Source organism: Melanostigma gelatinosum (assembly GCF_949748355.1).
Source record: "Melanostigma gelatinosum genome assembly, chromosome: 15".
NCBI classification, from domain to species: domain Eukaryota; kingdom Metazoa; phylum Chordata; class Actinopteri; order Perciformes; family Zoarcidae; genus Melanostigma; species Melanostigma gelatinosum.
Genome location: NC_136648.1, coordinates 18,657,593 through 18,672,502, shown reverse-complemented (window position 1 = coordinate 18,672,502; position 14,910 = coordinate 18,657,593). Strand labels below are relative to the sequence as shown.

At 42.7% G+C, this 14,910-nt stretch overlaps 1 protein-coding gene across 1 annotated transcript; it reads right to left on the bottom strand.

Moving 5' to 3' along the window:
• Positions 1 to 1,714: 1,714 nt before the first annotated feature.
• mmp14b (matrix metallopeptidase 14b (membrane-inserted)) lies at positions 1,715 to 14,767 on the bottom strand. Its single transcript, XM_079285588.1, has 10 exons — positions 14,177 to 14,767; positions 6,334 to 6,482; positions 6,104 to 6,226; positions 5,697 to 6,004; positions 5,008 to 5,169; positions 4,720 to 4,880; positions 4,499 to 4,637; positions 4,216 to 4,366; positions 3,199 to 3,314; positions 1,715 to 3,068 (listed from the first exon to the last, which is right to left on the bottom strand). Exons 1-10 carry the CDS (start codon positions 14,273 to 14,275, stop codon positions 2,620 to 2,622), a joined length of 1,857 nt encoding a protein of 618 aa, XP_079141714.1. The 5' UTR covers positions 14,276 to 14,767; the 3' UTR covers positions 1,715 to 2,619.
• Between the last annotated feature and the right edge of the window lie 143 nt (positions 14,768 to 14,910).

Below are 14,910 nucleotides of genomic sequence, written 5' to 3'. Positions count from 1 at the left end.
CCCGTGTGGTGTGCTCTTTTGTCGGGCTTTGTGAAAAAGGAGTGAGTCATTTCGCAGACAGTGAAGAAAAAGCTCTCCGGTTACACAGAGAGAAGAGGAAGGAGAGCGCGGTGGGGAAGAATTATGCTGAGGCGAATCTTTTCCTCGCTCTGCAGAATCAGCTGGGCAGGACGGAAAACATCAACATCGTGACCCGTGAGCTCGATGTCTGACTTGTGTGCGGGCCATGGAGATGATTTGAGCGAGGTAAACATCGTGCACAAATACAGATGCTGACTGAAAACCTGCTGAGTAGGGAGAAAACTCCCAAAACATGTGGTCATTTACATATCCTTTATGATGTTTGCCAAAAAAAAGCCAATGAAACATATCCAAACCATCCCCCATCCCGCTGTGTGTCTGGCCTACATGATGCAGTTGGAATTCCAGATGTTGCTCATGGAATTCTGCTCCATCTCTGGCATCCAAATGTGACTTAACCCCCCCTCCACACACACACACACACACACAAAAAAGCCTCGTGACTTCTGTCTCCAGCGCCCAGCTCTTCAACACACTGCAGCACAGTGGAGACAAATGGGCGCCGTAGCCCCTTTTGGGCACAATAGGAAAATACCTCATCATTTTCATTGCATAAAGCCCCATTGCTGTAATCACAACATATCATAGAGGCGATGACTCCCACCCACTCCTTCTCTTGCAGTCAGTCATCTTTACAGTGGGTCTAACAGCTGTATGGCAGTTGCTCATTAGTGGGATCATTAAGGAGTAAGGAGACGCCTAAGTTTGCTGTTTGAGCTTTTATTGGCCTCATGGTGATGGGAGTGTACATATACACAGTGCATAATGCACAAATAATGGCATTTATAGCTGTGCAAATTGTATTGCTATACTTGTGGGGACCTGCGTTGACCACATTCACTTACCGAGCCCATCATAGAATATTAAACCCTAAATCCAAACCTTTAGCATTGGAGAAAAGAACATGTGGTCCACTTTCCTCACCCACCTTCTCTTTAGTCCTCATAAGTATGGACAAGAACACACACACACACACCCTGTCGCTCTAACCGTACAGCAGAGATATGTTTTCCTGCTGTGCAGCAACGACTTTACACAATCCTCTTTATCCCTGTTTCTACTTAAGCTTTGGATCCAGTCCGCGTTTTCCGACCCAGATCCTGGTCTGCCAGTTTCCGAGCCCCAGTAAAGAAGAGCGATGCAGCCGGGGAGCAAGAAACCTGGAGGTCCAGGAAGACGTGGTGAGGACCGGACGGGTGAGATCAATATGAGAGCATAAGAGTACAGGTAAGAGCTGGATTATATGAAAGCACCTATAGTGACCTATAGGTGGAAATCTTGCCGCATTAAGAGAGTGAGTGGCTCCAGTTCTGCTCCAAGCAGTTAACAGAAAGATGACACGAAGAAATATCAAGTGAATGTTTTACCGAGTGAAAATCAAAGCACAGAAAGCCTTTTGAAATTACTTTATTTTGTAAGAAAAGCTTAAAAATATAAGTGAGTAAGGACACACACACACACACACACACACACACACACACACACACACACACACACAAAGAGAAAACTAGATCATTATCAGTATTAGTATCATGAGTATCATTGTTGTTGCTGTTAAACTACTCATAACCCCTGACTAGTAATGTAGCACCATGGTTTCAAAACTGTAAACAAGTACAATGACAAAAAGGAGTCATTTCAGATCTTCAATTTATTTCATTTGAGATTGATTCAAGGTAAAAACAAAACAAAAAAAACAATCAAGTTTCAAGAATACATAACCCCGTTCACTGCCCCCACACATTTATAAAATTAAGGCCACTTTAAAAACCGTATGTCACTGTCCAGCAGGACGTTTTAATGACAATGTACAAAAAACACATTCTTTACACGTAGGACAACAACAAGAATAGTATTAGTCATAATAATAATGACGACATCATTTATAATAATAATCAGCACTAAAGACATTGATACAAAACAAAAAGGAAAAGACTGATTTATTGCTTTACTCTGATATGAGTGCATCTCGTGCTTCATCAAAACTTGAGCTAATGGTTTGTTTTCCCTTTTATCATCCATACTGGCTCTGATACGTTACTCTACTGGAAGATTAAAAAACACAATGACGATGCCACTGTGGTTTCCGAGTGTGTGTGTGTGTGTGTGTGTGTGCTGAGGGGAAGGAACGAACGATCAAACTCGCTCTCCGCTCACTCGTAAGAACATGCTAGAATGTGCGTCACGGAGATGCAGGTTCGAAGAGGACACAAACACTGACCACTGAAAGAAACTAAAAATAAGACTTTGAAAAAGGCTAAAACAAACAGCAATGAGCTGGCGTCAGTAACCGCGAGGAGAGAGGCAGAGCCAGACGGGAGGGAGAGAAAAGAAATGGAAGGATGGAGTGGTTGAGCAGAAGGAATCTGGCAGTGGTACGAATATTTTTAAAATGCAAGTCTGGTGCTTTCCCTCCTGCTCTTTCTCCAGTTTTTGATCTCTTCTGCTCTCATTATCTGTGTTTAAGATTTCCTTCCACTTTTGTGCTCTCTTTCTCTCCCTGTCTTTCCCTCCTCTCTCCCTCCCCTCCTCCTCCGTCTACACCTTGTCCAGTAAAGATCGTTGGCAGTAGAGGAGTCGGCGTGGGGTACCGTACCGACGGAAAAACACCAAGGCGGCCAGGGTCGCAATCACACACACCAACAGGAACAGCGGCACCACCACAGCCGCTGCTCCGCTGCCACCCCCTACCCCTTCCTCCTCATCCACTTCAATAATGATCACCTCCGTGTCCTCCTCCTTCTCCGTCTCCCTCTCTCTTTCCCTCTCTCTGTCTCTGGTTCTGTCCTTATCCTCCTGCTCCTTGTCCTTCTCCCTCTCCTTGTCCTTGTCGTGTCCGCCGCCGCCTTTTCCTCCGTCCGTCTTGGGGTCTTCGTTGGGGCAGCCCATCCAGTCGCGGAGGGCTGATTTGGGGTATCCCGGCTCCACACGCATCATCTGGTTGTTGAACTTCCAGTACTTGTTGGCTTTGTAGAAGTAGGTGTGCACTGGGGGGGGGTTGAAGAAAGAAATGTGAGACGCAAATGGGAACTCAGCAGAAAAGCAGCTTCTACAAGTATTGGTTGACACGAAGATGTGAGAAGATAGTCTCGGTTATATCACACACGCCGCCCTTACCTTGATCTTTGCTCATGAAGGCCGACTTGATGTTGTCAGGCACTCCTTGCCACACACTGATAGCTTTTGGATAATCACTGTCAACGCTTCGTGTTTGTTCGTTGAAACGGTAATATCTAAACAAAGAAGAGGGGAAAGGTAAAGAGAGGAACGGCTGTGGTGAGTTAATGGTCTCATTCAGAGCCCTGAAAGACTTGAGTCTTGACTTCTACTTGCCCGAAAGGACTTGAAACTTTACTTGAGACTTGTTCTGACTTGGAATTGCCCTAAAAGATTTAAGAACTGACTTGTCAAGAAATTCAGGAGACTTGACGTTTCGTTGGCCCAAAGGTTTTGGGACTCGATTTGAGACTTGTTCTGACAGAAGTGAGACTTTGAACTGGCCTTCAGGACTTGAGTCTTTACGTAGACGTCCTCTAAAGAACTTGTGATTTGACGCTCAGCTTGTAAAAGACAAGAGACTTGACTGAAGACTTGACTTGGAGACCTGACCTGGACTTTATTTTGACCCCAATAACTTGAAAATGTGCTTTAGTGATTCTGCTAAGCTAAACCACAAAGCAGTTCACAAACTGGGTGTTCTCTATAGAAATATGGAGAGATAGATTGGTGGTAACTCTTTCAACAGCGAGACTAGTTCACTGTTTTAGATTTTTTTTAAATAACACTTGTCATGGACTCTGTTTATGTGGGTGGCCGTTTGCACTGTAATCACGGATTGCCACATTTAACCCAAATGTTTTAAAAAGATGACTATAGTGTAAACATGGGGGGGGGGCTTAGCAAGCTTTGAAGTTCCTCAATGTTTATTTCTATGTTTAAACGATATGCAGGTTTGTAATTCGGGATAAGTGACTGACCTAAAGTTTTTGACCTTATATGGTCAATATTGAAACATATCATTTGGTGGTGTTGACACAAATGCATGCTCTTTGGAATCAGTCGTTTGTAAACTTCAGTACAGTTTCATCGTGGGATATGACGCACATACAGACACACAGAAGGAGGATGACTAACTTGTTTGCTCTGAAGTAAAACGTCTGTCCAGTGGGGGTGTAGTGGAGAGCAGCGTCTATTCGATCTTTGGGAAGCCCAGTGCCCATTTCCTTTAGACTCTTAGGGTAATCATCATCCAGAATGGATTCAGTGAACACCCAATACTTGTCCCCTGGAGAGAGAGAGAGAGAGAGAATGGCAGAAAGAGTACACATGAGATAACTGCAAGATGTTGACTCTTTGATGATGACTCCTTTTTAAGTCTTTTAAATGTTGTGTTCCTCTATTCTGAAGCCAGACTTGCCTTTAAAGAAAACAAATTTCCCATCTTCCCTTTCAAAAGCGGCATTGACATGGGTGGGCAATCCCCTCCAAAAGTGACCAATCGGCATGGGGTATCCATCCAGAACATGGTTGTTACGTACCCTCCAGAACCATTTGTCCTGAAAGTGAAAAAGAGATTTATTAACAGCACTGCTCGACAAACTGTTGTATTACAGGTCTGACGAGCTTGTGCGAGTTTACCTTGAACACAAACATTTCTCCCCTGAGGATGGCGATGGTGTCGAAGTGTCCGTCACAGATGGTGGGGCCAAAGCGAGGCTTGTCTGGTGAATATGTGGGGTCTGGGTTGTGGTTTGGCGTACGGGGTGATACATCGGGGGGGTGAGGGCCTGATCCAGAACCTATGTGAAAAGGATTTTCGTAAACTTAATCTTAAACGTTCATTGGAAAGACACCTTTCTTCAGATTTCTGGTGGTGTATCACTTCAGTTAGGAAAGCAAAGGAAAGCGAACTGTCCAATAACGCACCATAGAGTTGCTGTACGCCTCTGCGATCGTCGTCAGGAAGTTGGAAGTTGTCGGTGTCCATCCACTGGTAGAAGGGAGCCATGATGGCTGAAGGGTCATTGGAGTGCTCCAGACCCAGAGCATGGCCCAGTTCATGGACCGCAACCAGGAATAAGTCATTACCTGGAACAGTGTCAACACCAAAACACCATTTAATAGGATTCAATTTTTGAAGCAATTGAAAGTAGTATCTGAGAGAAATAGGAGGAGTTTGCTCTTATGCTGATGAGACGATAGGTACTGAAGGAGAAGGAGTAAATGTTGCCGTGTCCTCATTTTTAAGTGACTCAAACGCACACAAATACTTATCACTTCAGTAAATCAAAGATTAAATAATCAGCAGATCATAAGACGATGTGTCACTCAAACAGCTGACAGTGCAAAGCTGCGTGTCTGCTGTGCTCCAGAAATAAACGCGTCTTCATTTCTGCAGTATCAACATAGCACAGGGTATTAACTCCCGTAAATGTACTGGCACAAGACTAGACATGTTGCTGCTTGTGTTTTGCACACAGCAGCAGAATTAAGAGTCCTGCTGACTCCCAACATACAGAGTACCTCCCAGCATTGTGGCATCATCAGTTTCAGAGGAAAACGTTCCCCTCATTTGTCAAAATATCAGTTTTGACATAGATTCAAAAGAGCCTCACCCGTCAGATCCGTGTTCCCAACAGTCCATGGCTCGGCCGCATCAAAGTGGGTGTCCCCGCCGATGCCATTACTGGGGAAATAGGCATGTGCTAGGAAGCCCCCCTCTCCATCGAATGGGCTGCTGTCCCCATGGAAACCCTCGGCGAAGAAGAGCATGATGTCGGCAAACTCCTCCACCTTGTCCCGTATGTAACTGTAGGGGATTTCCCGGAAACGAAGCGGGGTGACGCCCTCCCACACCTTGAAGGCCTTCCTGATGGCGTCGTTGCTCTCGTACTCACCCACCTTCGGGGTGTAGTTCTGTATACTGCAGAGTGTGTGGTTGTGTGAAGGGGGGAGGTGAGAAAGGTAAGACATGGAATTTTAGCATTAGGTGCTCCAGAGACGCAGCACATTGCTGACTTACGAGAAGGTGATGTCATTCTTCTTCCACTTCAGGCCCTGGATGGCGTATCTCTTCCTCCTCAGGTTGCTCTTCAGCTCGGCACCAAACTTATCTGGCACGCCACAGCGCGGCCGCTTCATGGCCCTGCAGAAGACGAGACACAGTCCACTCAAAACACGGCAAGAGATAGTATTGGTTTGAAAGACTGCACTTTTTCTACATGTAGAATACAGCTGTTTGAGGTTGCTCACTCAATCGTGTTGGTGTCAAAGGTGCCAGTGACGGTGAGTCCGTAGAACCTCTGCATGGCGCCGACGGCCGAGGAGACGGAGTGAGGGGAGCGGAGGGCGTGGGTCCTCATGTCCCCCGGGGGCAGGTACCCGTACTGCTGCAGCCATGACTTCAAAGCAAAACAAAAAGGAGAGATCAGTAGGAGTTATGAGAAATATTGCAAAATGAAACCAAGGAAACTCCAGTCTCAGTACGGAGAGAGAAAAAAGGTTTAATTACAAACAGACCCATAAACAAGTCCTACCTCATCTGATCCTTGTTGTTCAACGAAGCTGAACCAGGGTAAAGGAACTACTCGGTATGATGTTGATTACAGAGACTACAAGTTCAGGATGTTTTTATGTGACTGCAGCAACAACACATTCCTTGAAAATAAGCTCTTGAGTAACATCTTTCTGTGTTTTGATATCTGGATATATTTGGAGAGTCAGAGCAACATATTTTCAAGCACCTGGCATGTCTCCGTTTAATGACGAAACACAAAAGCTATTCGACCATCAACCTTCGGCTCTCCACTACAGACCTTATTAAATTAATAAGGTCAGCATGAAAGAAAAATGCCAAGCTTCAGCCCCCATCAAAGCGTCAAACAAAGACAGTTCAGGTTTCACCAAAAATCCTGCGAGACCGAAACTGACCGAGGAAAACCCCCTCAAAGAGTTAAAGATTAACTTCAGTTCCTACATCGAAGTCATTCTGTAGCTACTCGTTTGTGTTTCAGTGCAGATTGCAACACTAACACCTGAACTCTTTCTTCCCTGTGGTTGACTTTGTACATGAAGAAAATATTAGTTTGAAGCTCTTCAAGCACATATTCTGATGGTCAGTGAGTTCTTCAGGCCTCCAGATCCCTGGGTCTCAGTTTAGCTTGACCTTACTTTCCCCTAAAAACCTATTTCACTGCGGTGCCGGTTCGACATCTGGACCTGTGCCAGCAGCTTCGCTCCGCACCTCTCCCACACAGCTTCTCCTAAACTCTTTCCCTCTCAAGCTCGGGCTGACAAATAACACTGAGGCTATTGTGAGGGCAGTGAAAACCGAGAGGGCTTTGATATTCTGCTGTACACAATTACTTTGTGAGCTTGTAGTGAACTTTCAGGATTGTGTTTGATTTTTTTCCTTGCACGCTATAGGGCTTGATGTGATTTAAGATACTGTGATTTTTTATTTTGCATTGTTCTGATTAAAAACCATAGGCGTAGTGGGTGTTTGAGCAGTGAAGGGGATTGAAAAGAGAGACGAGAGAAAGATAGGGAGTGTCCCAGGCCTTGGGCAAGCTCAACCGATGTCTCCAGTCGAGCAGCAGCGTCAGTAATTTAACTGGGAATTTCTTCCTCTGCGCATCCAAACCTCAAAGTCAAACTCTTCCCCCCACGTCCATGTCCCTGTCTTTGCCTCGTCACCCCACCCCTTCTCTCTTCTCCCTCATCCCTCTCTTATGGAAAACCCAGTGACTTCAGGATAAATACTTATGAACAACCACGCCCAGAGCCACTCAATTGTTGCTGTATGGACCTTTCCATTGCCATTCTGTTGATGGGGCAACCGCTGGGATCCCTGTTTACATCCCGTCGGCTACTAAATTAACAAAAAATGCAACAGAAAATACTGTAACGCCCATTTAGATTTAAGTTGTCAAATTTGAAAAGGACTATAGCTCGTCTGCTGCTAATAGATACAAGATACAAAGAAGGCAAAACATGTTTAAATGTTTTGTTTCAGCATTTTTCCCACTGATAATGTAGTGCTGACAGATTACCTGAATATGTGCTCTTATATTTACACATGGCTACACTTGTGTGAGTTTGGGCAGCAGTGAATGTCAGAATGGCATTTTGGAGGCCCTTGGTGGTCTAATCTCTCCCTCTCTGTCTGTCCTTGAAAGACATGGAGGTCTCAGTGTTTAGACGTCAACCCTGAATGATCCCTTTCTGGTTCTGACTCACCGATGGAGCTCCAGTGGACACATAAAGACTCACTGTTTTCCACTGTTCCAGCACATCCACGTAAGCGGGAAAATCAAACACAAACTTTACCATCTCAGAATGTATTTCACTGTAAAACCATATTCTTCTCTTTCAGTCATTCAATCTGTTTTCTTTTCGACAAAATCCTAACTTTCAGTTAAAGCTCAGTCAAAAGACTGCTGTTGAGTGACACTGAACACTTGTTTTACCTTTACGGCTCCCACACCTCTTTCTCGGGTCCCTAAGGTGACTCGACAAAGTCTTATTCACTGTTGCACTCTGCTATTTCTGACCAGACTAATGGGCTGAGTATCTACAGCAGTAGCAGGAAGAGGGAATGGTCATTATTTACAGTGGCGTAGGAGATGACAGCCCAAGCTAATAGTCTTTTGATGTCGAGCAGTGGGTCTGAACCACCCGTACGCTCACAGCCACAGTCCAATTAACTCATATACCCCTTCATTGACAACCCATAATTTCTATTATTTATATATTACTTTTAGCTAACAATTTCAACCATTACTTAAAGCAAACTATTTTAACTGTATGTTCATTAGTTTTATTACCTATTCCAACAAAGTATCCATTACTTTATGCTAACTATTGTATCTGTTCATCCATTACTTTAAGCTAACAATTGTATCTGTTCATCCATTACTTTATGCTAACTATTGTATCCGTTCATCCATTACTTTAAGCTAACTATTGTATCTGTTCATCCATTACTTTATGCTAACTATTGTATCTGTTCATCCATTACTTTAAGCTAACTATTGTATCCGTTCATCCATTACTTTAAGCTAACTATTGTATCTGTTCATCCATTACTTTAAGCTAACTATTGTATCTGTTCATCCATTACTTTATGCTAACTATTGTATCTGTTCAACCATTACTTTATGCTAACTATTGTATCTGTTCATCCATTACTTTAAGCTAACTATTGTATCTGTTCATCCATTACTTTAAGATAACTATTGTATCTGTTCATCCATTACTTTAAGCTAACTATTGTATCTGTTCATCCATTACTTTATGCTAACTATTGTATCTGTTCATCCATTACTTTAAGCTAACTATTGTATCTGTTCATCCATTACTTTAAGCTAACTATTGTATCTGTTCATCCATTACTTTAAGCTAACTATTGTATCCGTTCATCCATTACTTTAAGCTAACTATTGTATCTGTTCATCCATTACTTTAAGCTAACTATTGTATCTGTTCATCCATTACTTTAAGCTAACTATTGTATCTGTTCATCCATTACTTTAAGCTAACTATTTTAAAAACAATTACAATTTCAACTGTTTATGCATTTGTTTCAGTTATCTATTTCAACCATTTATCCAATTTATTTAAGCTAACTATTTCACCATTCATACATTACTTTGTGCAAATTATTTTAACTGTTTATTCATCACTTTTAGCTAACTGTTGAAACATCTCTGCTTGCTGTGGCTAAATAGTTTTCCAGCACTCTCAAAACCTGGTGTTCACGTATTACAGCTGACTTAATATGACAATGTGATTTATTTTATTCAAATCCCAAGTTACATTTTTTTTCTAAGAAGTTGAGCTCCTCCACAATCTTTCCACATACACCCTGAGGTAACCTACTGCACCCCCGGCTGAGAATCACTGATGTAGAAACTGCTGCACAAACACACTGCTGTGTCACTCTCGATCCTTTGATTTTTAACAACGCACAGACATAGACAAGCTCAGAGCAAAGGTACTTCTAGGAAGCCAAATCCAGGATTTTGAGGTAAAGGGCGCAGCTCGCTCATCTGCAGCGATGTGAGTTTATTGTTTCATGGAAGATCCACAAGAATCAAACAACGGTTGCTATGGATGTCAGGAGGCAGAGTGCTCGTTTTGCATAGGATGACAAGAGGGAGACGGAGGGATTGCGTTTCAGAAAAGAAAGAGTCAGTTGTTCCGTTTGGTGAGGGCTAATGGAAAGAAACTTTGGTCAACAGCGATGGGAGTCCAACTGAGGCATGCTGTATACAGCACACACACGCACAGGTCCTCATGCCACATCCACTCAGTCTGTCCAGAGAGCTGCAGTATTATGTCAGATGTGTGCCCCCACTACACTTGCAACAGCTCGTTATTGCCTTGTGATTGTGTGTGTAGGTATGTGGGTTAAAATCTGACTTTTTAAAATGCTTCATGCAGTCTGAACGTTTGCCCGAGGCTAATGCTGTTCCTTTAGGATAACATGTGCGATGTTGCTGACCGCTCTGGCCAAGAGCTCCTCAACACACATGTAAAAAGGTCTTTAAATGTGTATGTGTGTGTGTGTGTGTGGGTGTAAATCTATTAAAACAACCATTTTCCAGCCAACAACAATAAGACCCGGTGACACAGGAGTGGAAAAACTCATCTCTGCCAATGTCATTTGAGCAATAAGACAATCCCAAGCAAATCTCGAAGGTGGGAAAAAGCTTCCCTGAAATTTGGCTCATTGCTTGCTTCCTTTATGAACAGGAAATGAGGTAATGACTTTGCGTATTACCTTATTTCCTGTAACACCTCCTATCTGCCCTCAGGCCACAGGATCGTAAGGATGTGGCTTTGTTTAACACATACGCACCCTTCCTTCCTTCCTTTCATCCGCTGAAAGACTAGTAAGACATCAAGATGGGACTGGTTCAAAGTTACCAGTTTAACCAATTTGAATTCTCTCAAGTCCCTGCTTATTGCCATTAGCAGCACAAGGGAAGAGACATATATTTATACAGGATGTGTGTGCATGACAGCTATGATCTACATCCTGTCCGAATCAACTGGATAATTGCTCCATTTTCTAGCTGTCCTTTTCCCAGATTGAATCACTCCCATCGCCACAATGCCCTCCTTTCTAGTCATCAACAGCCCCCTCACTGTCTTCCCAACTCTGCTTTCATCATCCCATGTCATGTACATTTATCTTCTTCTGCAGTGAATGACCTCAGCATGTAGCCATTCCTTTGTGAATGTGCATAAGAAGAGATCAATGCACATATGAGATTAGGAATGTGTGTGTGTGTGTGTGTGTGTGTGTGTGTGTGTGTGTGTGTGTGTGCCAGTGAGTCTCACACACTTGTTTGCTGACGCACCAAGGTGTTTTTTAGCGGTGAATGAAAAACCCACTGCCCACTTCTCTACCACAGACCACAGGAAATGACCTCTGCATCCTCACAACCCCTGACTGTCTATCGCCCCACTCAGACTGACGGAACAAGACTCAACCGCTCACTTTATTAGACTTATGGTTAATTAAAACACAACCTACTCAATTGGTTTGTGGAGGCAACGTACGTGATGACAAACATCCGATGTTGGAATGAAGTAAATATAGACACAGGAAGCAGTGTTTTTTTTATAAATACATCATAAAAAACATATAGGCGGTGAATCACTTAATTTACATAAACTTATTGAACGAACACACTTTCCAGGGCACTTCAGGCCAAGCCGGCCCCTGCACTTTGGTGCAATTTTCCACAGAAACTTGATAGCCTTTCTACTTCCTACTACCACAAAAATCACTTATGTTCCCTTGGGATGTAGCTAAAAGTTAAATTTTCTCTTATGCGGACATTAGACATGTTCGTTGGGCATGGTTGTTAAATGTTGACGTTGCTGTTGTTTTTGATTGTGTAGATACAAAAAGGTCAACTCAAAATCAAAGAACTCTTCATGACTAAATCTATTTCCAAAGTAGCAAATAACTTGTCACTCATCTCCATGTTTCAACACTGTGCATTCAATTCATGGTTGATAACTATCACACCCTTGCTGTCTTTCTCCAGGATCAATTACAGGCAAAAATAAAAACAGAACATGTGTGACTATACCTTCTTTTATTTCCTGCAGCTCTTTTTGTTGAATACGAGAAACATGGCTTCGACATTGTTCTAAGTGCTAGATCTGCCTAGCATCTATTATGTCCGCCATTGAAGCCTAGAAGTCGTTTGGCGTTACTTGATGCAATAAACATTTTGAACCTTATTTGGCCATTTGTAGCATAGCATCAGGAGAGAGTCGGAGAACAGTGTTGCGCCATTTTTTAACAATTACCGACTGTCCATTGTAAAACCATCTAATAATTGATTGAGGAAATTCCTTGAAATTTGCATCCCCAGTGAAGCTACCGGGTTAGCCACTGGCTGTATATATGCTCATCTGAAAACTTTACAAATGACTCACACATAAGTCATTTGATTTATAAAGAAAGAGTATATTGTTGTGTATTTCTCAATTGATCTTATTTGGGAAATATAGATCTATATTGCTCACACATTTTTACTGATGGGAACAATCCTTTAACAGCCTGGGCCAGCTCCTCTGGTTACATTTAAACCACAGATTGTGCCTTATGTAGGTCAATGGAGTTTTCTTCCACTATCTCAGCTGGAATTATAACTCCATAGACAGGATACAATCGCGAGAGAAACGTTTGTGTAAGATCTTACACATGTAACACACAAACACACACGCATTCACTGTGATACTGAGGGAAGCAGGTGTGTAGGGGTATCATAACAACTCACTTCCTGCTGGATAAATACAGAACTTCCTGATGCTACACTGGCTGTGGGATTGGAGGACTGCTAACAGATCAGATCAGATCTGAGTAAAAAGAACAGAGCAGAGAAGAACAGGAAACTCTTCCCTTTAATGATCAGAACTAGAGTTCAAACTGTGGGTGTTTTTCCACAATTGACCATGTCTGAGATGCCGAAGAACCTCTCAGATTGTAAAACCCACCTCCTTCGAATCCACTGAGCCATAACTTAGGACAGATGTCAACAATTACATCTCCCCATCCCTCTGAATATAACTGCACCCACAACTATCAATCCCTCCTCTCCATTCCCAAAAGAATTGCCTCTGTCTCTGCCCCGACCACAATACAAGCTCATGCATTTCTCCTCATTTGCTTTTTCTCCTGCACTACTACCACTTCTGCCCTCTCAGCATTTTTCAGCGTTTTCATGAGCGCTATTATCATTATGGGCTGCTTCCTCTATCCCAGGGTCAAAGCCATTCCCATATCCCTGCGCCAACTACAGGCAACTGTTAAAATGACTGCCCATGAGGAAGCTATTGTGGTAGTCACAAACAAAACCAGTATCGTATTATATGCAGGCCTGTGAGATCAAAGTTGGTGTTGTCGCATCAGTAAATTATTGAAATTAGCAAAAAAGATCCTTCATTCCTACAAATAAGGGTACAGCATATTTCTCAGTCAAGCAGAATTTAAACCTTTCTGAACCCGAAATGCATTTCCTTATTCAAGCTTTGTTTATCCTCCCTCAACTCTCGATATATGTATTGAGTTTCAATTATCTATTTTGGATATATGTATGGATTATTCCTCTATACTGCATTTGTTCTTCTGCATTCCTCTTGATTTATTTATCATGGGTTTATTCATTGATTCTGGATCAAATTACCTGGCTTCATTTTAGATTCATTTATCTGGCTTTATTCCTTGATTTTGACTCTGGATTTATTTATCAAGCTTAATTCCATAATGCTGGATTTATTTATCTTGTTTTATTCTTTAATCCTGGGTTATTTATCCGGCTTAATTCCTTGATTCTGGGTTTATTTGGCTTTATTATAAATGTATTTATCTTCCATAAGATATTCCTTAAGTGTGATTCTGGATGTATTTTCCTATTTTAATTCCTTAATTCTTGATTTATTTATCTGGCTTTATTCCTTGTTTCTGGATGTATTCATCTAACTAACTCTGTTGCTTGATTGTTTATCTATGTATTTGGCTTTATTCCTCTATTCTGGCTTCATTATCTCCTCTACTTGGCTTATTCCTCACCTCTGGATTGACTTGTCGCTCCGTCGCTCCATGGGCGCTCAGCTCCCACACCACTGCCAGCAGCAGCAGTCGGACAAGCGATTTGAGCTCTGGTGCCATCACTTGTCTCTCCAAAAAACAATACAAAATAGACAGATCTTCCAGTAACAGTTCGCGCAATCTTCACTTTGCTATTTGTCAAAACATTGTCTGTGAAAAGACGTATCCAATAAACGAAAACGTCGCACCCGAGATCGACTTGGCGCAAAGCACAAAACGAGTTTCCAGAAGATATGCGCCTCTGCAACTTATTTACTTGAGTTACCTAAACTACGAGGAGTATTTGTCCAGTGTGCATTCTGCTCGCGTTTTGGTGAATTTTAACCAACACTATTACAACACTATACTGGGAGCAGGAAATATGTAGGTGGATCTGAGGCTACAGGCGCTGCGTATTCTATGTCCAAATTCAGTTTGCGCTTTGCTCCAGATGTTACAGTCGACTTTGTTTTCATGAAGCAGTCCTGACTCCTCGCTGTCCTCTCTTCTCGATCCTCCAGTCGGCTTATTTTGATCCCCTCTCCTCTTCCCCTCTCTCCCTGCTGCAGACGTGGTAGTTTGATACTCCCTGGAGACCTTTAGCTGGAAAGTAGAGGGTTGTAAACCTCCCCCTCCTAAATCAGCCCGCCCCTCTGACATGGAGGGCTGGAATCAACTGAGCGACCTTCACATTAGACTTGGCACGGTTTGCTTTT